Source organism: Acomys russatus, chromosome 8 (assembly GCF_903995435.1).
Source record: "Acomys russatus chromosome 8, mAcoRus1.1, whole genome shotgun sequence".
Classification (NCBI taxonomy): Eukaryota; Metazoa; Chordata; class Mammalia; order Rodentia; family Muridae; genus Acomys; species Acomys russatus.
Window position 1 is genome coordinate 21183668 of NC_067144.1, and position 26151 is coordinate 21209818.

The following is a 26151-nucleotide window of genomic DNA, read 5'->3' on the forward strand; positions in this document are numbered from 1 at the left end:
AAGGTGCAGTTGTCCTGGAGCTGACCCCGCACTGGGGGGGGGGGGGGAACTCTTCTCTCCTACATGGGCATTTACTAATGATGTTTTCTAGAAAGAGGGGACTAGGATGTAGCTCAGCTGGTATGCTTGCCTATCATGCAAGAAGCCCCGGCACCTCATAAACCAGCCTGGTGGCCACACCTGTAATCCCAGCACTCAAGAGGTGGAGGAAGAAGATCAGAAGTTCAAGATCATCCTTGGCTACACAGTGAGTTCAAGGCCCCGCCTGGGATTCATAAAACTCTGTAAAAAAAAAAAAAGAAGAAGAAGAAGAAGAAGAAGAAGAAGAAGAAGAAGAAGAAGAAGAAGAAGAAGAAGAAAGAAAGAAGGAAAGAAAAAAGAAAAAGAAAGAAAGAAAAGGGAAGTGAGGAGTAGCCATGGTTAAGTGGCCCACAGGGGAACCGGGCTCACCGTTGCCATGCAATTAGCCAGGCTGATAAAGTGGACGCAGACAGCATGACGGGGCTGCACTGCCAAGAGGCCTCTGGAACAGGGCAGGGCAGGGCTGCCTGGAAGCTCCCATGCTTTCGGTACAAATAGCTATGTGTTTGATGCCCAACTTCTTTTTTTAAGTTTGGTGTGATTATTCTTTGTGTTTTTTCACCACTTTATATACCAGAACTGCTTTAAACCCTTTGTTCCACAGCACATCGTATCTTATTTTACAATGATTTCACATGAATGGAATTTTTATGATTTTTGTGATTGTTAGATTAAAAAAAAAATAGTTTTGAGTAATAAACACATTTTAGCTAAGTGCTCTACTACTGGGCTTTATCTCTGGCCCTGGTGTTGTGTATCTGTGCATATATTTAAAGAAATTATTAACTACAGAGGAAGTCCCTGCCCTGGATGTGAATGACATTATGCTATAGCTGGGGATCTGGATAAAAGCGGAGAGGAGACAAAGCCTGGTATCTCAGGCACGCACACTCTCTGCTTCTTTGCTTCCATGAGTTGGATAGTTTCATCCTTCTACATTGCTATGCATGATGCTCTGCCTCATGATGGTCATGTGACCGTGGACTGACACATCTGAAACTATGAGCCCAAATCAATCTTTACTCCCATGTTCCCTGAGTTAATGGTGTGTTACAAAGCACCTAACACATGGACAGCACACTTCTGATATGTTATTAATCCATAACAAAATTAAACTATTTAGCATTAATATAGTCATAAATACAAAGCCAACATTGTAAACTGAGCCTGTATAGCTGAATTTCTGGGTAAAACAATCTGTTCAAACCATTTAGAATGTTAGAATTAATTTAATACAAAAATAAAAGCATTTTAAGTAAAAAAATTACCATGGAACATTCACAACCCCAGACAATGCCCATAGATCTCAGTTTAAGAAAACACTGTCATAACTCATAAGCCAAAAAATATCTTTAAAACAAAATAGAACTAAATCAGGTTTTTATGCACCATTCATACCTAATGAATCACAATTTCTGTGGATAGAATCTCAGAACAAACATTAAAATTAGGTGTTTATTTGCCTAAAGATTTTCAATTTTATTTTTTAATATATTTTATTAATTTATTCATATTACACCTCAATTGTTATCCCATCCCTTGTAGCCTCCCATTCCTCCCTCCCTCCCATTTTCCCCTTACTCCTCTCCCCTATGACTGTGACTGAGGGGGACCTCCACCCCTGTATATGTTCATAGGGTATCAAGTCTCTTCTTGGTAGCCTGCTATCCTTCCTCTGAGTGCCACCAGGCCTCCCCATCAAGGGGGCGTGGAACATCTTTGGTGTTTGCTATCAAAGTAAGGGTCCACTGACCAGCTGCATCAAGACTAGCTAAACATTTATTACAAACCAAGACACTGCGGCCTCACTTCAGACTTTCTAAGTCATAAACTGCATCTTAGGAAAGAGGCACCTGGTAAGTCTTAACCATGTTCAGACTTCATAAGGCAAATTCTATGAGACGATCTACAGGACAGATTAGAAGTATTTTTGTATGGTTGAACCATGACTCTTCAAGTTCCAGGATAGGAGCCTGAATTATTGTTATGACAGCAGGGACATGGTGATGTGGTCCCTGGTTAAATATAAAAAGTTATGCAGAGAAGGAGAGGAGGAGGAAGAGGGTAATGAAAAGAGTCTGCAAAGAAGCAGACAGCACCCCCTGAGAAGCAGACAGCACCCCCTGAGTCCAAAATACTGAGAGGCAGCAATTTTAACACGTTAAAAAAAAGAAAGAAAGAAAAGAAAATTTTCCTGAAGTAAAACAATCTCATGATTTTAAATAAACTATGTTTGCTAGAACTATTATATAAAAGACCAAATTAAGAAGAATGAATATTCAGCTAAATTTCATTCATAGTCTTAGTGGGCTACCAACCAACTAATCTTTCAACAAAAACCTCACACAATCACTTGTCATCACTCAGGAAGCTGTCTAACATAACACAAACCAAGTCAAACTTCTGCAACCAATAAAGTAACTCAGCGATAACCTAAATTAGAGGCAGTAAATTTCTTCTGTAATGTACTAAAACACAGTAAATGTTTTGAACTTTAAATATCACCCCGTTTGTCTTACAACTTCTCAACTTTTACACAGCAGTACAAAAATAACCACAGATAATATATACATTAAAAAGCTGAATTTTGTTTTAACAGCAGACTTGTTCCTAAAGGAGACATGGACCACATTAGCTATGCAGGCCACAATTTGGTTCTAATCATTAATTTTTCTATTTTTACTCATCTAAGTAGTTTCATATAAATTTGCTGAAATTGTCATGAAAAGTAGTTTAAATGGGTAACTTTTTCATGGAAATTATAGCATATTAATCCTATTTTTTTGACATATTATTTCTTGGGACAATCAAGAAATATATAGCTCAAAATATTTCATATGGTTTCATGCATTCTCAATTTACATTGCAAAAAACATACTAGAAATAATGATTAGCACATATAAGATTAATTAACATAAATATTTTATAGTTAATATGTACCTGTATTTGATGTTGGAGACACAAAACGTATATAGCACATCCATACCCCTTTGGAAATTTAAATTTTAAGAAAATATTTGGCAAAACTGGAGAAACTAAACAGTAGTTATTTTAATTCATATATAAAATTAAACTAAAATGAGACATACATTCTGTCCTAAATTCCTAAACTTATTTCCTCATCACATTTTATTTTTATTTTATTTATTTATATTTTGTTTTCTTTTCTTTTCTTTTTTTTTTTTTTTTTTTTTTTTTTTTTTGAGACAGGGTTTCTCTGTGCAACCTTGGCTGTCCTAGGCCTACTTTGTAGACCAGGCTGGCCTCGAACTCACATCGACCCACTTGGCTCTGCCTCTGCCTCTTCCTCCTGAGTGCAGGGATTAAAGGTGTGTGCCACCACGCCCATCTCTCATTGCATTTTAAATTACAATGTTTTATAGACTGTTACTTGATTTTATTTTCTTCTTTAGGTCTCTTGAGATGAGAATTCATAACATATCCAAGGTTGGCCTCAAACTCCCCGCAGTCCTCCTGTCTAGTGTACCAAGTGAATCTCCAGGACAAGTTCTATTAGCTGATTTTTATCTGTTCTTAAAGTGATTAATTACCTAATGGCCTATAGCCTTTCACTTAACTGACAGAGGTCAGTTGTCTGGCGGCCATTTTATATCCCACTAAGGATTAGATTCTCTATGCTTTCTTACACAAATGTAAAAGTTGTGAACTCATCACACTGTGTTAAGTAGAAGCAGTTACCAGAAGGGGAAAGTTTCAGTTAGTCATTTCTTTGTCCACTGTGAGAAGGTTATCAAGGTGCTTAATCACACAGGGGACATAGTTACACACATTGGTACCATGGGATGAAAATTTATATAATAGATATTATATTAATTAAGGATATAAAAAATCTGAGTTTTAGTTCTAAAAAGCATCAACTAGCATGAATACAGTCATGGAAAGTTAGATTAGCAACGGCTCAAACCAAAAGAAAAAGAATGAGAGTTTTGCTTGCCCTTGAGTTAAAAACATCAATAATTCCACCCTATAATCAATGACTACAAAATTGCACAAGTTAATTTTCACATGCTCACCTAGGCCATCCATGTATTATATGGCATTTCCATTTATTCATAAATTTATATGCTATAAGTTTATTGATCAACCAGAGTTTCCATCTAGGAAATGGTGCCTGAGTTAGTAAAATATTTGAAAATCATAGCATGCAAGTATGTTAGGGTTAGCAGTGCTATCAAAGCAAGGAACATTTTTATTAACTGGTAGTTTGAGCAATCTTATTTTGCAATAGAGACTGGATATCTTCATAGCTACATAAACTACAAGTGGGAATGGTATATAAGGAAGTTGCAAAACAAACTCAAATTTTGGGCTAGCATTAACAAACTTTCAAATAACTAGTTCTTCTAAACTGGGTTAAATGTACGAGCTGTCTGTCATCTTCACCCTTAGCTTAGCTGGACTTAGAATCACCTAGGAGACATGCCTCTGGACCTGGCTGTGGTGGCATTTCCAGAGTGGTTTCACTGAGGAAGGAAGATGTACCCTGAAGGTGGGTGGCAATCTGCCCACGGGCTGGGGGCCCAGACTGCATAAAAAGGAAAAGAGAAGAAAGCAAGCTAAACACCAGCAGTTATCTCTTGTTTCTTGACTGCAGACCCAAATGACCAGCTCCCCTGTGTCCTGTCTCATGCTTCTCCACTCTGTTAGACTACTCAAATCCCAAGCCAAAATAAACCCCTCTTTCCGTGAGCTGCTTTATGTCAGATGTTTTCTCACAGCTATGAGAAAAGTAACTGATGAAAGTATGTTTACATGAGATCTGTTATTTTAAAAGAGGTGTTAGTGGATGGCTTTAAAGTTCTTTCCCATTCTCAGATACAGAGATTCTGTAGTTTTCAGGAAGAGAAAGAGATAGAGAGAGAGAAGAGAGAGGGGTAGAAAAAAAGGTGGGGTGGAGAGAGAAATGAAGTCTCTTAGCATCTTTGAAACTAATCCTATTCCAGTGGAAGAAAACTAAAATGTTTACATCAAGTCTATTAGTACAAACAAACAACAAGAGAACAGCATTTCTACTTGCACAATTCTTCAGACAATATGTATGCCTCCCTTTTAAAGATGTTAAACATTTTACAAATGAACAAATTGGCTTCCTTCAGCTCTACCAGGGAAAGCTTGGAGACTTTTTTTGGGGGGGGGGGAGGCAGAGGTAGTACCCCAGACTTATGTTAGTATTTCTGCTATAAAAACAGAAGCAATGATTTGTAACTTCACTTTAATTTCTTGACTATGTCTTGATTTGTGGGTGAGAGGAGCAGGTCAGTGAGGCTATGTGAAGGGCAGGAGTGAAGTATTCCTATGTGGGAGCGGTAAGGGTGGAAGCACAGTGCAAAGCTACACACTCCACCCCACAATAGAAAACAAAGTACTTCTAGCAATACAAAGTACTTGTCCTTAACTCAGACATCCTCCAGAGAAGTGTAAAAACCCATCCAATGTAAGGTAAGAATTAAGAATTTTATAACACATTCCAGAAAGTGTCTAAGTTTACATTTTAAAAAATCATTCATCAAAGGCCTTTTAGCATCTAATGATATGTTCATGGTTTTTTTTTTCTTTCAGTTTTTTTTTTTAATGGTGGATTACTTTGACAGATTTTTGTATGTTGAGCCATGTCTTGCAGCTCTGGGATGAAGCCTGCTTGATCACAGTGGATTATCTTTCTGATGTGTTCTTAGATTTGGTTTGTAAGTATTTTATTGACTATTTCTGCATCTATGGCAAGGACAACACAAGAAAACCCACAGAATCAACTAACCTGGGATCACAGGGCCTCACAGGGAAGGAACCAACAACCAGGGAGCCTGCACGAGTCTGGCCTAGGTCCTCTGCGGATATGCTACAGTTCTGGAACTCCTAACAGTGGGGGCGGGGGCTGGCTCCGACTCTTTTGCCTGCTTTGGGAACCCCTTTCCTCCTACTGGGTTGCCTTGTCCAGCCTTAATTTGAGGGAAGGGCCTAGTCTTACTTCAATTTGATATACCATATTTGGTGATGCCTGTGAGGAGAGGCCTGTCCTTTTCTGAAGAGAAACAGAATCTGAGTGGATGGGGGAAGAGAGGGTAGATGGGGAGGAGGGATTGGGATAGGAGGGGGGAGAGGTGGGGGGAGAAACTGTGGTTAGGATGCAATATATGAGAAAAGAATAAATAAAAAATTCTTTAAATCATCCATTATACTAACATCTAGGAAAACCTTACTTAGAGTACAAATGGACAGGACTGAAACAATGAATCTAAAATGAACAGTCAAAGAAATAACACACAAAAACTCACCTAACTTGGAAAAGGATGTAAACCGAAGCATGCAAAGGAACCGCACTGCGTAAAACAGACTAAACTCAGTGAAGTGAGAGTAAAGGAAGATCAGACACCTGAGCACCTCAGAGAGTGAGTATGGAGGGAAGGAGGGACAAAAAAACCGAGGGAGAGCAAAAGAAAAGCATGGGGGAATGAGGAAAAGGCTGAGGAAGTGAAAGGAATGAAAAACATGGGGGAAAGGAGGGAAAAGATGAGCAAGAGGAAGTAGTGGAAAGCGGAAGGAAAAGGCAAGAAAGAAAATTAATAAAGGAAAGAAAGGATGGGAAAGATAAGGGGAAAAGGAGAGACGAGGAGGAAAAGGCAAGATTTTGAAAGCAGCAAGAGAAAAACCATGCTATGCCTATACAAAGGTGGGGGCAGCCGATGACAGCAGCTTTCCATCAAAAGTCGTGGAAAATAGAAAGAAGCAGTAAGCAGTAAACTACTCAAACCAAGAATGCAGTGCCTAGGAAATCAGTTGCTCAGGGATAAAGGAACAATCATAACTTTATCAGACAAAGCGAAATTCAGAATTTGTGATTAAAATGCCCATCTTGGGGCTGGAGAGATGGCCTGATGGTTGAGAGCTCTTACTGTTCTTGCAAACGGCTCAGATGTAGTTCCTAGCACTCATACCAGGTGGTCTCACACCACCTTAAACAGTGCAGAGGATCTGATGTCCTCTAGCCTCTGTGGGCAACTACACGTACAAGATGCACATAAACTCATACAAAGGTCCATACACACACACATAAAGAGAAAAATAAACCCTAGAAAACCCTGCCAATCCCAACATATTGGCTGAGAAGACCGACCAAAGAAGGAACTATGGAATATCAAGTATGAATAAAATACAAACTGTCTAAATATAAGTAAGGCAATGCATTAATTTCAAATAAAAATTTCAAAGTAAAATTACTTGGTTTAAAAAACAAAACAGACCAAGTGTGTGCTGCTTAGTTTTTTGTTAACTTGACACAAGCCAGGGTCATCTGCGGAAAGAGAACCCCAAGAGAGAAAATGCCCTCATCACATTGGTCTGTAACAAGCTTATGGTCATTTTCCTCATTAGTAAGTGATTTGGGAGGTTCCAGCCCACTGGGGGGAGTGCTTTCCCTGAGCAAATGTGGTGAAAAGCAATATAGAATGATAAAATAGACCACTATATGATAATCCCAAATAAATCAGATGCATAACAACCAGCTGCCTAAAAACTAAACACAACAAAATGATGAAAAGTACTCAGTTTAGTGGATAGGATATTCTATTTGTTCAATTTAAAACAAAAATTATACCACCAAGTGATTTCAAATGTATTAAGAATAAATATGTAAATGGTATCTACATAGAGGTAAGGTTTGAATTCAAACACAAAATATTATTTATGATTTTAAAATCTCAAAACACTAGTAATATAGAGACATTTCTCAACTTGATAAAAAACCATGTTAATATCTCCCTCAAGGGTAAAAGAGTGAATTACTTTTTGCGTAAGGCAGAAAAAACCACGGCAGCCTATTCTTACCATTCTAGGCAGCATGCATGATCAAGCCAGTTTGATAAGACAGAAAAAATAATTTAATGATAATAGTTTTATAATTTAAAATTATATGTTTTTATTAATTTTCAGAAGGCATGCTTTTTAAAGTACATGATTCCAAGAAGCCTACAGAACAAACTTCTAGTACTAAGGCTGGCTTAGTGCAAAATCCAACTATAAGGCATTTTATTCAAAAACCAAAAAATAAAAAATAAAAGAGTAATAAGATAAAAATTAGACAAAGATCCAAGATGGTGGCACCAATTGCACACTGCATCTGATTAGCAGAAAAACCAGGACTGCACAGCGACCTAAAGAGCAAACTGAGATCTACAAAACACCAGTGCTGTGGATTCCTAGCACCAAGTGCTTCAATTGCTGTTTCTCACCAGAACAAGACAGCTCCTGGGACACTTTCAAAGAAAGCTTCTAATCCCAACTGGTCTAGCACTTCAGACTGTCCCACACAGGACTCTAATTAAACCTGGAATTTAGAAACTGGATCACAAATGCTGGACCACCATTTTCCCAATTTTATTTGGGCCCCTACAAAGGTACTATTCGTCCCAAATCAGCTGGAAGAAACCTTAAGACAATGATGCCCCGTTTCCTTTAATGAAGGTCGGGTAGGTTTTTGGTTGCCTTCTTGGGCTATAGAGGTTTATTCTCAATGGGAGTCGTTTACAGGTTATTAGTGGTCTTATTTAGAAAGAAAAAAAAAGTTAGACTCAATGATGTCTCTCTTTTATTTTATCTTTCATTCTTAGGTTTGGAGATAGGGGTTGAAAAGAAAGAAGGGGAATATAGAAATATATAGGGAAGATAGAACAAAAAGTAGATTAGTGAATCTACTCCTCAACTTAATGCCTCAATTGTCACTCACAAGGTTATTTTTAATTCACTGGTATAGAATTTTGTATATAGATACAAAATAAGTAACTCTAGATACAGTGGCATAGAATTCAAATGTACTGAATTATTCTTCACACACATTATATATAGAGAATATATATTCTAATATGAGTTATTGTACCCCTATAACTCAATTATAATACAAGGTTTACTGCCAATACTTTGAAAGTGCTATTGCAAGCTGTTTAGAATAAATAAGTTATACAAGTTAATTGTTAGCTGATCGAATCATGATCATGCCAATTACTAGTCTACTTTTATCACAAGAATATACATCTTAGGTGCAGCAGATAGATGTGATTCTATAGAAAGATAAGGTAGGATAGTTAGATAAGGTCTCCAAAAACCTCAGAGACATGCAGAATATGGCATTTTAAAATGCTTTTATTGTTTTAAAGATTCACTAACAATGAAACAGTTTAACTCCTGACAACACCCAGCCTATCTCAAAGAGGATGATGAGCATCAAAGAACGTCCTTATGGAGATGGCTTCAAAAGTGGCAAACAAGCTACTGGGCAAAATGGCCTCATTTCTACCGCAGACAGAATTCTGCCTAAAAAAGGGCAAGCTTGGATGCAGGCAGAGTCGACAGGCAAACTCTGCCTAGACAGGGTAAGCAAGTCCTCAATAGTTCCTGCCTCACAGATATGTCTGTCAGATATATTGGGCCAGAAGGCTGAAGAAGATGCTCCAACATAACAGAGTTGTGGGTGACTATTCAGGTAGAAAACTGTCTCTGTCATCTTCTCATTTGGAACGCTACTAACCTGCACTCCCAGCATATCAGGTAATCAAGTTTATTCCTTCTCAACTCTCTGATGGAGCTGAAGACCAGGTAGCTTAGTTTTACAACGGAGCTTAGTTGTTTAGGCATTATGATTTTTTAGGTATAAATATGTTTTAAGTTGATAATGACAAGATGTTACAGAGATTGATTTACATTCAGAATTTTAGACACACCAAGATATAAAAGATATTTTCTTCAAGGCTGTCAAATACAAATAACCAAAACACTAAGAATGTAACATTTATATAATTCCTGATTGTGTCAGGGTTATTCTTGCTATAGGTAGTTTATTGTATATATGTAATAATATACATGGATATGTAAAAAATTAAAAATGTTTAATTAATAAAAAAAGTTTTAAAAAATGAAGTGGTTTCTCTCTTGACTTTTCATTCTCATTTCTCTAAAGAAAAGTTTTAAATTTATGTTTCAAAATTATTTAACACTCATTTTTATTTTGTGTACCATCAGTTTCAAATTCAAACAAAATGATATATAACTCATATTCTGTTATTGAAATGATTATTTTACAGTTTATATATACATATATATTTACATATGTATGTGTGTGTGCGCGCATGTGAGAGAGAGACAGAGAGATTCCTATCAAAGCACTTCACAAGCTAGAACTTACTTTTCCCTCATTTGCTGATGCGTGCATGCCACCATTACGGTCAACATTTGGTTTCCTGATGTGCAAGGAAGGACTTGGGAGACAAACTGTGGTTCTCTATAACTTTTCTTCATCATTATCGTAAGCTAAGCGACCATAATTATCATCAGTAGACAAAGGAAATTAACATGAAAAAAGCAGTAAGATGGAGTAATTCTTAGAATGTCACTGCCATCTTTTTCTAGTTGAGGCAAATTGCAGTCTGTATGAAAATTATGGCCCTATCTTAGTTAGGATTTCTATTGCTGTGACATAACACCATGCACAAATCAACTTGGGTAGAAGAGAGTTTATTTTAACCTACACCTTTAAGCTCATCATCCAGGAAAGTCAGGGCAAGAAACCAAGGGAGGAACCTGGAGGCAGGGGCTGATGCTGAGGCCATGGAGAGGTGCTGCTTACTGGCTTGCTCCTCATGGCTTGCTCAGCCTACTTCCTTAGAGAATCCAGGACCAGCAGCCCAAAGATGGCGCCACCCACAATGGGCTGGGCCACCCACATCAACCACTAATTAAGAAAACAGACTGTGTGCCTGCCTCCCGCTTGATCTTATGCAGGCATTTTCTCAATTATTTCCCAAGTAATTCTAGCCTGTGTCAAATTGACACAAAAGTAGCCAATACAGGCTCTCCTGGGCTGTCTGGCTCCTCTATAGCAGCGGGGATACATCGCCCGGTGCTTATTTAGAAATAAACACTGTGATTACCTTAGAATCACAAATACTACAACATTATATGTGAAAAACAGCAAAACACAAGAGTTACATATTATCACATTCCCCTGTTTATAAACATGTCCTACTGTTAGACTTACAAAAGTCAAATGCAAAGATAAAAAAAAAAAAAATCAAGACAGTGATAGCAGAACATTTAACAAATCATAGGTATTTATTTTTATTTTATTAGTTACTTTACATCCTGGTCATAGCCCCTTCCCTCCTCTCCTCCCAGTCTCACCCTCCCTCCCTGTTTTCCCTGTCCTCCCTCCCCTACTTCTTAGAGAAAGGGAGCCCCTCTCTATCCACCCAGCTTATCAAATTGCATCAACACTGAGGGTCTTCCCCTGTGGCCTGACAAGGTAGCCAGGCCAGGGCAAAGTGATCAAAAAGCAGGCAACAGAGTCCATGTCATAGTCAGCCCCCGTTCTCCTTCCTAGGGGACCCTTATGAGGACCGAGCTGCCCATCAGCTGCATCTGTGTTGGGTCCCAGGTCCAATCTCTGCATGGTCCTTGGTTGGAGCTTCAGTCTCCCTCTGAGCCCTGTTCGGTATCTCTGTTGGTCTTTTTGTGAAGCTCCTGTCCCCTCTGGGTCTTTCTATCCTTCTGCCCCCTACTCTTCTGCAAGACTCCCCGTGCTCTGCCCAATGTTTGGCTGTGAGTCTCTGCATCTGTTTCCATCAGCTGCTGGGTGGGGCCTGTCACCCAGGACAGCTATGCCAGCCTCCCATCTGCAAGCATAGCTGAATGATGTCAATAGTGTCAGGGGTTGGCTGTCTCCCATGGGGGGGGGGGCGGTCTCAATCATAGGTATTTCTAAGCACAGATCCCCAAGCTCAAGGCTCAGTTTTGGGAAGATATGTGATGAACACGGAAAATACAACAGTAAGAACAGTATGGAAAGAAATAGCATAAGACATATGGTGCCTTTGTTCATAGCATGCTACTAAGTTCCATTAGGACCATATTTAGAACCCATGTTCAAAGATAAGATGATAAAGAACCAGATGGTGAGAGCAGAACATTTAGCCAAACACAGACCCTCAGACACAGTCCCTGTCTGTTTTCTCGCAAAGGACTTAAGGCCAGAAAATAGGGATATACAAAGATGGTCAACACTTTCTATCCATTCGGCAAATGTAAGTTAAAACTCCAAAGCTAGTCACTACTTAGAAAATAAAAAGCAGTGATAAGACCAAATCCTAGTTAGAATTTGGAGAAATTATCTCTGCTTATATATCTTCTAGGAATGTAGAATAATAGCCATTTGGTAATATAACTTTAAATCTTCTTATAAAATTAAACCATCATCGTAAGACTAGCAATTGCATTCTTAGGCAATAATTTTAGCAGAGAAACGAAAAATTAGGATCATAAGGAGTTTGTATAATTAAAACTTAAAAGCAACCCAGACACTCTGAACAAACCATCAATACTGTGAGATAATATTTAAAAATAAAAGGAAATAAATTACTGATATTTGAATGGCCCTCCAAGAAATATCCTCAGTGAAAATCCAGGCTTCAAACATTTACTACATAATTTCATTCACATGGAAAATGAGTGACAAATTAGAGAGCTAAACTGTGCATGAGTGGATTTTCTGGGGTTAAGAACAGGAGGCCCAGGTGAGTGTGGTTATATGGGGTTAGCAGAAGATATATAGACCTTTGTGATGGTGACCAGTTTGCTTCTTGAGTGCAGTAGTAGTCACATGAGTATATGCATCATAAAGCCACATATGACCATGCAGATTCAATTACACACACCTGCACATTTATGAGAATGCAGGTGAAAGCACTGGCTTTCGGAGAAACTAGGTGAACAGACTATGGAGCTTCTGTCCAGTGCTTTTTGAAGGTTCCTATAAATCTATAATTATCTCAAAGTAAAAAGCTTCTTTAATATTATTCTGAAATAGAAAAAAAATGGAGAGAATTTACTCTAACAAAAATCACTATGAAGAATAAAAAAATATCCAGGAGGAAGAAAGTCATTTCAAACACAGATGGTTTCTAGCCTTTGAATATTTAACCTTTTTGTTCCTAAATTTTATTTATAAATTAATAAATAACAAACAGACCAATGTGTCTTAATCCTCATCCTCCTCTTCTTCATCTTGGTTAATCTGGAAGTAATGCCACTGATAACTCTCTTTGCTGTTGGCAACAACACGCAAACAGTCTTGAAGATTGCTCTTCAAATATTTTTTGGTGAGATATTTCAAATACCTTTTAGAGAAAGGCACCTCAGAAGTGACAGTGATCTTGCTCTTGCTCCATTTGATGGTCACAACCTTTCCACCAAGTTTCCCAGCTTCCCCATTCACCTTGATTCTCTACTGGAGGAACTGCTCAAAATTGGCAGCATCTATGATTCTATTTTCTACAGGATGGGTGCAGTCAAGAGTGACCTTCAAAATCTGCTTTTTTTTTTTTTTTTTTTTTTTTTTTGCACTACTCCCCTACAAACTTTTTCAGGGGCTCCATGGTGACAGAGAAGGCAGAAAGGGTCTTATTTTTTATATTACTATATTATGAAAGTGGCAGGCATTAAGTACAAAATATACTTCTGGTTTTACTTTGATCATTTCCTGGACTATCAATACCCAGTGTGATACTCTCAAGTACACATGACTCTGTGAAACTGCTGCCCAGCAGTATGTTTGTGATGGCAAATAACTGATACTCTCAAGTGTGCTGACTTACTAAGCCATGGTGCTTAATAGGTTAAGCATATTTAATATTCTCTAAACCTCTATAATTTAACATTTGGTGAGTCTGAGTCAAGAAGCATCTACAAAATTATAAGAAATAAAGATGAAAATATTAGATAATCTAGCATACACTGATACATTATTACAATGTCATTATATCACAATACTGTATAGAAGATTCATGGAAGTGGGATGGCAGGATGGCTCAGTGTGTAAAAGGTGATCGTCACCACCAGAGTTCCATCTCCAGAACCCACATGGTGGAAAGAAAACTGACTCTTGCAAATTGTCCTCACTCATGCACTATGCGTGTGCACACACACACACACACACACACACACACACACGTACACACACACACACACACACACACACACACACACACACACACCAGATCTATGGAGGCTACATTCCATGATCCTAGTATTCTTGCCCTTGAGTGTACATAACACCTGTGACTTGTTTTTACCCAACAAAACGCAGCAACGATTATGGTTTGTCATTTCTACGGTTCTTACATGCGACTATGGCCTATGTCTCTGGAAGAACTCCTGCCATCTTACTGGTTTTGAGAAGAAGGTTGCCCTGCAATGAGCTGACCTGTCATTGTTATGTATCAATTTCCTCTGGATTAAAACACTTCCTCCAGGAGGGAAGAAGCGGCTCACTAGACTCAGGATAAAAACAAACCTCACACTTCTGCGAAAGCAGAAACTTACAAGCTTCAGGAGAGTCCCACTTTAGAGTTATAGGAGCAGAAAACAAAAACAAAAATTGATGGAGGAGAGGACTAACTGCTGGGAGAGGAGACGCAATCAGTCCAGCGACAGAGAGTTTCCTGGACCCATTGCACTGCTTTTAAGCTGTGCAGAGAGCTCCAGGAATGCAGCTTTCATCCAGTCGCCATCTATGCTGTCCTGTGGTGGGCTTTTATAGGAGGCAGCTGCTTTTAAGTCATCTCTTCCTATAACTAACCCTTCCCCCATACTCCTGTTAGTAACCACAGTAACTACTGATTTGTTCACCAAGTTGGATTTTGGTGCAATTGTTATTTGGTCTGTCATGGTTTTTCTATCTAGGTTGATGTATGTGTTCTGTCTCCCCATACAGCAAACAGAACATAACTTAACCAACATCCAGTAAGAAGCCAAGGCCCTACACCAATTTGCAACTCACCTAAATGTTGCCAACAACAAAGACAGACTGAAAGTAGATACTTCATTGTGAATTCTCCAATGAGATTCTCTGAGAGATGTGTGTATTAAGTAGGGTTCTCCAAGGGAACAGGACCAATAGAACACACACACACACACACACACACACACACACACACACACACACACACACACACACACGAGTCTATTACATTGGTTTATACACTAGAAACTGGGTAATCCAGCAACAGCCTTCCACATTTCTGGATGAGAGAGAGAACCTCATAAAGCATCAGTCCAAGAAGTTCAGCCCCTCAGTGGGCCCAGTCTGGTGCTGAGAGCCTAGAGATTGTCTGGAGAGCTGCTGGTGATGAAGGCGGATGCTGGAAATTGATTACAGAAGAGGATGGGAACACTGGGAGTGGACTCAGAGAGAAATAAAGCCTCCTCCATATGTCTTCCCTTATATGAAAATGCTAACCTCGAACTGCTGAGTGAATATGTGCATCTAGGTGGAAATAAATAGAGGCAAAGGCCAGGAAACTAGAAAAGGGACCATGTGATTTGGGGGGGGGGGAATTTAAAAGACGATGGTGGGAAAGACAAGAGAACAAAGTAGAAGAGGGGGATATTAGAGACAAAAAGATGCCGTGGGGAAAGGAAGGTTTGAGGACGGCAAGGGACAAACAAAAATATAATATATATGACTTAGAAACGTAAATATTCCTTAGTACATATGATCTTGTATATTTTGAATATTGAACCAAGCAAACCTTTTATACAAATTTTTTCTGAGTAAAGCAATCAGGTTTTCTAGATAGCTTTTAAATTATTGAGTTGTTAGCAGAATATGCCTTCCCTTTGTTTAGTTAATAGTCCTTAGACATATTTTGGCTAAATGAGCAGGCAGAACACCACAGTCAAAAAATGTGAACTGACATAACAGATTCTAATAATTTAAGGCTCTATAAGTCAGTTTACATATTGAGTTTCATCTACAAACATGTAAAATACTCTGTGCTTTCTCTAACATTGTGAAAATTCACGATCAGTGAATCAGTGACAGCAAGGATTGTTTTTTAAAAAAATGGGAATGTTTCATTCATTTCTCAGGTCACATTACCAAAGTCAAGAGTACCTGTTTCATGTTTCAGTCTAAAATGTATTTGAAAGGAATGCAAGGATCAGGAGATAGAAGCATACTTAAAGTATTGTGATGACATATGTAATAATAATGTAATGATATTATTATATAATATATTATTAAAATTAAAACAAAGCCGTCTGAGGCTGCAGAGGTGGGTCAATGGTTCCGAGGACTGAGGTTTGAGTCCCAGCACCCATAGGGTGGCCCCCAACTGTCTTACTCCAACCCAAGGTGATCTGACACCTTCTTTTAGCCTCCATGGGCACAAGGCGTGCACATAGTGTACATTCACGCAAACAAAACACCCGTACACATAAAACATAAACATTTAAGTCCTCTTAAACAAAACAATGTTTTTAGAGTTCTTAGGGTGTAAACTTGTAACAAACCTGTCAGCTTGCCTCTTCTATTGCTACCAATTAACTCACTTCAACTGAGATAATAAAATTAAAGCTGAAGTAGTGATCATCAATATTTCTTCCTCCTAAGAGAGTCATAAATGGGACCATAACACCCCTTTAATGTCTCAATGGTGAGGAAGCAAAACAAAACAAACTAAAGAACTTCAATGCACTTTGTCAACTGGTACAAAAGTGAACAATCAGATTAACTTGAAGCACTGAAAAAGAGAAAAGAAAAAGTGTGTGGGAGTGTGAGCGCGTGCTGTGTTTGTGTGCATGGATTTTGATGTTAGACGTTATCAGCCAGTTTCCTCCTTGATGACAGTAGCTTTGCTGCTGTTGTTGTTTTCTTGAGACACACTCATCTCACTGAACCTAGAGCTCACGATTTGGCTAGGCTGGCTCTCCAGTGAGCTCCAGGGGTTCACCTGCTTGTCTCCACCCCCAGCAGTGATGCTAAGGACACACACTCAGGGCCTCACGCATGCACAGCAAGCACTTACCAGCTACATCATCTCCCACCTCCCCTCCTCAAGGAAGTCGTGTGAGCAGCACAACAATCTGACTAGGTCATATTTTTAGTAGTACAGTACTATAGTGCCTACGACTAACTTAGTAAATTATTAACTGTTAATTCGCCTCATTGTAAAGAATGCTAGCTATAAAGACGGCAATTCACAGAGCAGTGGCATACAATAGTCATGACTTTTATTCAGAATACTTAATAATTTAACTCTCACATATTATGCACATGAGGTGAAAATACTAAAAGTATAATAATTTCTACATGGCTACCATTCCATTTTCTCATATTTATAATATCATTAAGATCTACCAAAAGGGGATGGAGAGATGGCTCAGCAGTTAAGAGCACTGATTGTACTTCAAGAGGTCCTGAGTAACCACATGGTTGCTCGCAACTATCCATACCCTCCAATACCCTCTTCTGGCATGCAGGTGTACATGAAGACAGAGCATTCATATCCATAAAATACATAAAATCTTTTTTAAAAACTAATAATTTAAAAAAGATCTGCCGAAAGAACACTGATTCTTATGAACTATTGCCATGCAACAAAACAAGCGCCAAGTTAGACTCTCGGTCAAGGCTGCTTTCCTCCCATGTTTTTGTTGCCTTGAATGGTGCTCGTCAATCTGTATAAATTTAATTCTCAATGGTTTCTCTTCTCATCATTGACAATTTTTCCTATGTTGCGCTTTCCTGTTCACTGTAAAAAGTCTGGTTGCTTCCCAAGCCATAGACTACTCTACATAGTTACTGTGCTCTTCCGTGTTTACTTGATCACTCACCGGTGATCATTAGTTAAGTGATGTGCATATGTCTAGGTCCGACTCAAACACTGGAAAGAGTAAAATGTGATATAATTTATTACCAATAAAATAACATCTCCCATTTGCATTTAAATAATCCCCTGGATGTGATCATTCTAAAGAGAATGGAACTGATCAAAGTTTGATCAAAATACCATCTTTGGCAACACTAAAATTCGGTGTTTAATTAGAACTGATATACATTTCGGACTCTAAAACTTTCATTCAGTATTCTACCATTAAGAGGTATTTAGATAATCGGATCAGGGTTGGTATATAGGAGATGTCTTACATTATCAAAATATGTAAAAAAAAATTGTTTTTATCTAACTTTTTAACCTTAGGTCTGAGTTTCATCGCCATAGCCCAGGGAAAAGAAAATATGATTGCTGAAGTGACATTCATAGTTTAGAGAACAAAAGGGTTAGGTCTTTCACAGTTTCATAAGTGGCTGACCATATCTTAATTATGTGTTTTCTATGAAAAAAATCTTCTGACAATAGCATAGATTTATAAAAGAAAAAGTCTGTCGAGCTAGCATGAAACCTGCACCAAAAACAATTCTGTCGTCCATAACAGTTAGGCAGCACAAATGATCTTACCGTTCTCTGTTAAACTTGAGAGAGTGAAGAATGGCTGGCCTTTTTTGTCTCAGATTCCACAAATGAAGTGTATCATCTGAACTCGCACTAACCAAAGCGCCCTGTGACAAAAGAAGACAAAGTATGCAGCTTACCTATTAGGATACCAGAATCAATACCTTTTGGATTTGACATTGCTTGAATAGCTATGTGTTTATATAACCTAGAAAAAAGAAGGGAAATTATAGTACAAAAGTTTGAGGATGCTGAGTTGAAGAGGCAGGTGACTTACTACATATGGACAGTCAGGATGACTTGTTCAGAAATCCATATTTACTGCTAGAGAGAAGTAACTGTTATACAATTTGTAATGGTTAGATTTTATTATCAACTTGATGCAAACTAGAGTTGTGTGGGAGGAAGGGCCCTCAACTGAGGAACTGCCTCCCTCCATCAGACCCACCTGGGGCAAGCCTGTGGCGTGTTTCTTGACTGCTAATCAGTGGAGGGGGATTCAGAAACCCATATGCCACGCCCAGCCTGGTCGCAGGTTGTATAAGAAGCTGGCTGAGCATGAGTCGGAGCGACCAACCCATCCACAGCATTCCTCCATTGTTCCTGCTTCAAATTACTGCTGGACTTCTTGTTCTCAATTCCCTCAGTGATGGACTCTAACCTGGTAGATGAAATAAACCAATTCCTCCCCACACTGCTTTTGGTCATGGTATTTATCACAGCTGCTAAAAGCAAATCAGGACAGCATCACTGTGACTAGTAAAGGTTTTTTTTTTTTTTTTTTTTTTTTTTAATTTCCCTCAGGAAAATAGTTTAAAATTTTTGTTTCTACTATTCACATAAATATCATATAACTTCACAGAGAAACCAATACCTGACCCAGTTTTATCAATCAAATACAGGTCATGTAAGATTAGCCTTCAGTTTTCTTTGTATCTAAAAATTATGTGTGCCTCCTTAAAATTATGTGTTTTATAATTTGACCAGCTGCTTACAGTCTAAAAAGATTACCTGTGATATTTAAAAAAAACCCTACAATATAATATTTCTCCACCTTGAGTTAAGTATAACTCTAAAAATAATACTAAAATTATTTTTATCTTATCCCACCAATTACAAATTAATCCTAGCTCAAATACAATACCATGTGTTCTACCATTAAATGTAGCAGAAAGCTATGCACAGATAACTAAGTTTACACACACACACATTTTCACTGACATCTAAAGGTCAGCTTAAATGGCTCAGAACTTTTACTGTAGTGATATCTTCCTGACTGACGTGTCACCTAAGCTACCCTAGGGTACCAAGTGTTCTCTACCACTTATCTGGAAGAAGCATGGGAGTCTTGAAATAACTAAAACTCTTTACACATTTTCCAAAGGTTTTTGTTACAGGTAATCTTTCATAGTTTGCAACATTGGTCACATACATTCTCATTTGTATTCTATATTTAAAAAAAAAAACTTTAAAAATTTTCCCAACTTTATCTCTTGTCTAGAAATTAGGATAAAAAAGACTCTAAATGTCTTTCTGAAATTGTTCCTAAACCAAAATGACTCTGTACCTGTCTTAGTTAGGGTTGCTATCACTGTGATGAAACACCATGACTAAAGAAATTGGGGGAGGGGGGCTAATTTGGCTTACACTTCCACAACACTGTTCATCACTGAAGGAAGTCAGGACAGGAACTCAAACAGGGCAGGATCCCGGAGGCAGGAGCTGATGCAGAGGCCATGGACCCGGAGGCAGGAGCTGATGCAGAGGCCATGGAAGGGTGCTGCTTACTGGCTTGCTTCCCATGGCTTGCTCAACCTGCTTTCTTATAGGACCCAGGATCAGCAACCCAGGGATAACACCATCCACAATGGGCTAAGCCCACCTCCAACAATCACTAAGAAAATGCCTTAGAGTTGGTCCATGTGGAGGCATTTTCTCAATTGAGGTTCTCTCCTTCAGATAACTCTAGCCTGTGTCAAGGGGACTGACTAGTCAACACACTGACTCCTTGTCAACTTGACACACAAACACATCCTTATTAAGCCACAACCCTTCCTTTCTTATTTGTCCCCAAGATATCACATTAAAAACATAAATAATGTTAAAAGTTTCAAAATCTTTAAAAATTCGAGCACATTAAAATTTCCATCCATTTAAAATAGCCAATCTCTTTTAAAACCCCAAAGTCTCTTGAAATTGAAGGTCTGTCAACTGTGGGCTCCAGTAAAATAAAAAATGAATTAAATACTTTCTTACTTCAAGAGGTACGAACCAGGGCACGGTCACAATCAAGTCAAAGTAAAACCAAACTCCAACTGTCCACTGTCTGGGATCCACTCATGATCTTCTAGAATCTTCCAAAGGGCTTGGGTTACTTAGCCAGCTCTGCCCTCTGCAGCACACAGCTTGCCTTCTAGGCCCTGGCTGGCCCTCTTCTACTCCTGCTGCTGTGCTTGGTGGTCATCCCATGGTACTGGCACCTCCAAAATGCTGGGGTCTTCTGCTGCCACTGGGCTGCACTTTTACCAGTAGTTTCTCACAGACTCCCCTCATGAAGCTAAACCTCAACTTCCCTGTATGACCCCTTCAGTCCTGAGCCTTCAGCTGCCTGCAAGGCTGCACCTTCACCAATGGCCTCTCCTGCCCTCTCACAGTGCCAAACCTCAGCTGCTCTCCATAACCCCTTCATGACTTCAAAACCAGCACCACCTGGGTGACTCTTACACTACCCAGTTAGGCTGCCAGCGTGAGGTACAACCTTGGCTGCCTCTGGAACATAGCTTCTCTTTGCTCTCAGGAAATACTTCCCAGATTCACCTCATGATGCTGTTCTCTTCGTACTCACCATTTAATCACTCAGCTCTAGCTAGCCCACCTTGACTATCTCAGGAGAGCAAAGGCTTCCCTTCAGTGGTGCTGCTCTTGTTAATAATGACTTACTCTTTAGTCCCAGCTGACCAGAAGGAAAGAATCTTAGTTCAAAATAGCAAGCAGTCTGAAAGAGTCTTTAAACCTCCCTTGAAAACTACATAAGTCAGGCCTCCGTCTTCTGTGCTGCTGTCAACATTCTTAGCTTCCAAGCTCCCACAGAACATCCCGCTGAGCTCTCAACACTTAATGGCTTTTCAAGTCCAAAGTTCCCAAGTCCTTCCACAATCCTCCAAAAACATGGTCAGGTCTGTCAGACCCCACTATCCTGGCAGCAACTGGGCTTAGTTAGGATTACTATTGCTGTGATGAACACAATGGACAAAGAAACTGGGCGAGGAAAGGATTTGGTTGGCTTACGCTTCCAATAGCACTGTTCGTCATTGAAGGCAGTCAGGACAGGAACTCAAACAGAGCAGGAGCCTGGAGGCAGGAGCTGATGCAGAGGACATGGCAGAGCACTGCTAACTGGCCTGCTCAGCCTGTTTCTTATAGAACCCAGACCACCAGCCCAGGGATGGCACCACCCACAATTGGCTGAGCCCTCCCCCATCAATCACTAATTAAGAAAATGCCTCATAGCTGGGCCTTATGAGGGCATTTTCTCAATTGCTTTTTTCTCCTTTCATCTACCTCTCCTCGTGTCAAGTACACAAAAAACTAGCTAGCACAGGACACCATGATATTTCTTTTTATATCATATATCTGGGGTTTGGGTCTCACAGAGTAATTTCTTTATAACAAATTATAATCAGAATATTTTAATTTAAATTTATATAATTTTCATATATATGTGAATATACATGTTCAAAGGGTAGAAATTAATATTTTAACATGAACCCATAAAATATTTCACACCATGCAATAAGATTTGCCTTGCATATGCTTTGGGGTTTTCATATTCTGTTTGGATGAGTTGCTTATGAATGCATAAATGCTTTCTACATATGAACTAGAACCATTAATATTTCTTAAAAGCATTTAATGAACTACACCTTTCATATATATTTTATTAATTTATTCATATTACATCTAAATTGTTATCCCATCCCTTGTATCCTCCCATTACTCCCCCCTTCCCATTTTCCCCTTACTCTCCTCCCCTATGACTGTGACTGAGGGGGACCTCTTCCCCCTGTATATGCTCATAGGGTATCAAGTCTCTTATTGGTAGCCTGCTATCCTTCCTCTGAGTGCCACCAGACCTCCCCATGCAGGGGACATGGTCAAATATGGAGCACCAGAATTAACTACACCTTTTTAATTCAGTATAGAACAATGATCTCATTTTTGAGAGAAGTAGACATTGACTTGGGAAAGGGTAAAAACAGAAAGATGAAATTGGTAAAACATGGTCTAGAAAAGATAATTTTCTACAACACAAATTAGAATATAACAGTATAAACTGAATAATATTTCTGTGTGACTTCTGATTAATCTACAGAGGTACTCTGCTATTAAGTCTGTGATAAGAATAGGATGTAACAACATCAGTGGGTCCCCAAATGGATAAGTAAAGTAGGATCATAAGCAGAGTGCCTATGGTTCATTTACAGAAGCAAAATGAACCGTCCATCAACACTACTTCTGAAGATTTGCAAAAAGATATAAACCTGTAAATAAGGGATATTTAGATTTCTGATCATGTGGAAAGGTCCAGAATTATTGTAGGGTGAATCGAGGAGGGTAGTTAATGATAAAAAAATGTAAATAAAGAAAAGAGATTGAAGATTGTCTTTATTTACTTAGTTACATAACCTCATATAGCACAAGAACAAAAAAGTATAACACAGAGTCACAAGAAAAGGATCCTCTGCCTCTGATAGATAAGCACTTTCTCTTATTAAATTTAGGTTTTAAATTTGATATTTTCTACATTAAATTTAATATTTTCTATATTAAATTTACAAATTTAATATAGTAATATGAAAACTGTGAATGTCGGTAACAATGTATAAGTAAATATTTTAAACATCTAAAGTCATAATATAAAAAAAATTATACCAACTACAGGCTGAACATCCATAATCTAAATATACAAAATCCCAGATGCTCCAAAAGTTAAACTTATTCACAAAGGGAAAAGTTCCATACCTGATCTATTGTGGTTAAATTCAAAATGAAAAGGTTATACAAAATTACCTTCAGACTATGTGTATAAGGTGTGCACACAATATAAATGAACCTGTTGCTTAGACTTGGGTCTCTTCTCCAAGGTATCTTAATATATATACCCAAATATCCCAAATTTAAAAAAGCTTAATAAACTTTCTAGACCCAACCATTTTGGATAAGGAATACTCAAACCTATAATACTCTGTGAGTGTAGGTGTTGCATTTTGTGTTTTAAATAATGAAAACAGTCGTGTGTGTGTGTGTGTGTGTGTGTGTGTGTGTGTGTGTGTTTGAAATAGAAAAAGGGGAAAAAGAAAGAAAAGAAAATTCTTACCTCATTGATCAGGAATTGGAGCTGCAAGACAGCTGCACCACTTTCATGTTGGCAGTGACAGTCAACACCAGGCCTCCCAAGTCTACCACAAGAGTCAAGGAATCTAACATTTGAATTACACAAATATTAAACAGTGAAAGAGAATCCGACTTATTTAGAAACTGGTTTTGACTCTTCATTGTCCTTATTCTATAAACAGAGTTAAAAGATTTTTACTTTCCACAAAGTTACTTTCCACAAATACAGTATAAATGAGTAATATTCTAACAATTAGAAGAATTATATTAAAATATTGGCAGGAAGGCATCTCCTTTCCATTAAAGCAAAACAAGAACTGAGAATCCAGACACATCTCATTTTTTAAAACATTTATCTAATTAAACATTTCTTTCCCCAGAGTAGATTCAAACTATTTTAATGCAATAAATGAAATCATAAAAAGTTTAGTATGTTGGCCAGGCATGGTGTCACACACCTTTAACTCTAGCACTTGAGAAGCAGAGGTAGGAGGATTTCTGTGAGTGAGTGGGCAGCCTGGTCTATATAGCAAGTTCTAGAACAGCTAGAGAGGCCCTGTCTCAAACAAAACAATTTAATATATTTAAATATGTTAACAATATTAGTAATACAAAAAGCCCTTCTAACAATATTTTAAAACCAATAGGATATAAAGAAATAGATTAATACATGATATATATAATAGTTTCTGAATAGAAAAATAAGATTTAAAAAGGCAGATATTAAGAAATAACAGTAATATATTTTTCAGTTTGCATAAAGCGCATTAACCTGTAATTGAGAAAGGAAACAAAAGAGAAAAGGAAAAAAAAGGAAGCAAATTAAACATCATAAAACAAGCCTTACTAAAGTATTTCTTACCAAATGACATATTTCTATATATAGTTATTGTTTGCTTTTCATAAGTACAAAAACAATTCATGAAAACCATTTCCAGGTATGGTGAAGAAACGGGGCAGCTTTATCCTCCTACACCAGCAACTGAAAAGCATAAACAACGTTGATATAACTAGATTCCTGAATACTAGTTTCAGATATTGGGTATCAAGTGTGGGAGGAATGGTGGTAGCTCCTGATAATGGAGAAGATTCATAAAAAGAAAGCTAACTTATAATTCAGAACAAAAGAGAAAAGAAGGATGGAAGATTGTAGGAAGGACCAGAACCTTGTAGCTGTTCCAGAGCCCAGCCACAGTCTAGGATAGGAAAGCTAGCAGGTTGCCATGGTTGAAATAAAGTGAGGGAGGCCAGGGACAACCAGAATGTACAAGGTAAAAGTAAAAGGACGCATGATGAAGAATTCCAGAGATCTGCAGGAAGGCCCACTGAGTGGAGCAAAATGTAAAACAGGTGATAGATTTAGGAAAGCTATTTGAAACTGGGAAAGGAAAAAAGAAACCAAAAAGGAAATAACATACTTCTTGAAGAACAAACCAGACCAAAACCAAACAAACAACATCACCAACAAAGATAATTCTTTCTTGAAGAATAAAGCAAGAAGGAACAAAACAAAACCAAAGTAAAGTTTAAATGAGACCAGACATTTTTTGTGTTCCCACCTTCCAAGGCGGAAAGCCTAAAATTCCCAGAACAGTTATGCAAAACACTAAGAAAAACACTGGCTCAGTAGTGAGGAAAATTTATCTCCTAGATAAAGCCACCTTAAAAGGAGGGCTAAATAAGTTAATTAGTTAGTAATATGTCTACCAATGAAATCAGCTTTGGTGAAAGAGGGAGGGAGGGGGGAACAGGAAGATACAAGTGAGGAGATAACAATAAGGATGTAATCTGAATAAATTATTTAAATAAATTTTTTTAAATAAAAAAATTATTTATTTTACTTTTTGACCATTCTTGGCTAAGGATGTGGCTGCCTTTTGCCCTAGCCTGGCTATCTGCCTGAGGAAATCTCAAAACATGTGGTCGTTAGTGGCCAATCTTATGCAGATCTATAATGAAAAAGAGCAAGCTGAGCAAGGAAAAATACAAAGCGCACAGTTACAGGAGAACGGAGCTAAGTCCTCTGTTCAAGGCGATAAACGGATGAAAGGAAAGCCTCGAACCAAGGATACAAGGAAGAGGTTATGGAATCTCCCTCACTGACTAAGGAAAGCCACTGAAGCCAGGCGTACGTCAGGGGTGTCCCTGCACGCAGCCCAGAGACGCCAGTGTGTGAAGTTGTGAAGGTGAAGCCTGGATTGCCTTGGAGACCCCAAGATGCTGGAGATGCCAGAGTCTTAAGATACCTACCAAGGAGCCAGGCGTGGTGGCGCACGCCTGTAATCCCAGCACTTGGGAGGCAGAAGCAGGCGGATCGCTGTGAGTTCGAAGCCAGCGTGGTCTACAAAGCAAATCCAGGACAGTCAAAGCTACACAGAGAGCT

The 26151-nt window shown here is 38.5% G+C and overlaps 1 protein-coding gene across 1 annotated transcript in view; it reads right to left on the minus strand.

Annotated features, from left to right (window-relative positions):
• The window catches only part of Stxbp5l (syntaxin binding protein 5L), a 239059-nt gene that overhangs the window by 163577 nt on the left and 49331 nt on the right, over positions 1 to 26151 (minus strand). The window contains exons 4-5 of the mRNA XM_051150549.1: positions 23752 to 23833; positions 18381 to 18481 (exon numbers count right to left, since the gene is read on the minus strand). Of these exons, the coding sequence (XP_051006506.1) occupies positions 18381 to 18481; positions 23752 to 23833 (183 nt within the window). The remainder of the gene's footprint in view (positions 1 to 18380; positions 18482 to 23751; positions 23834 to 26151) is intronic.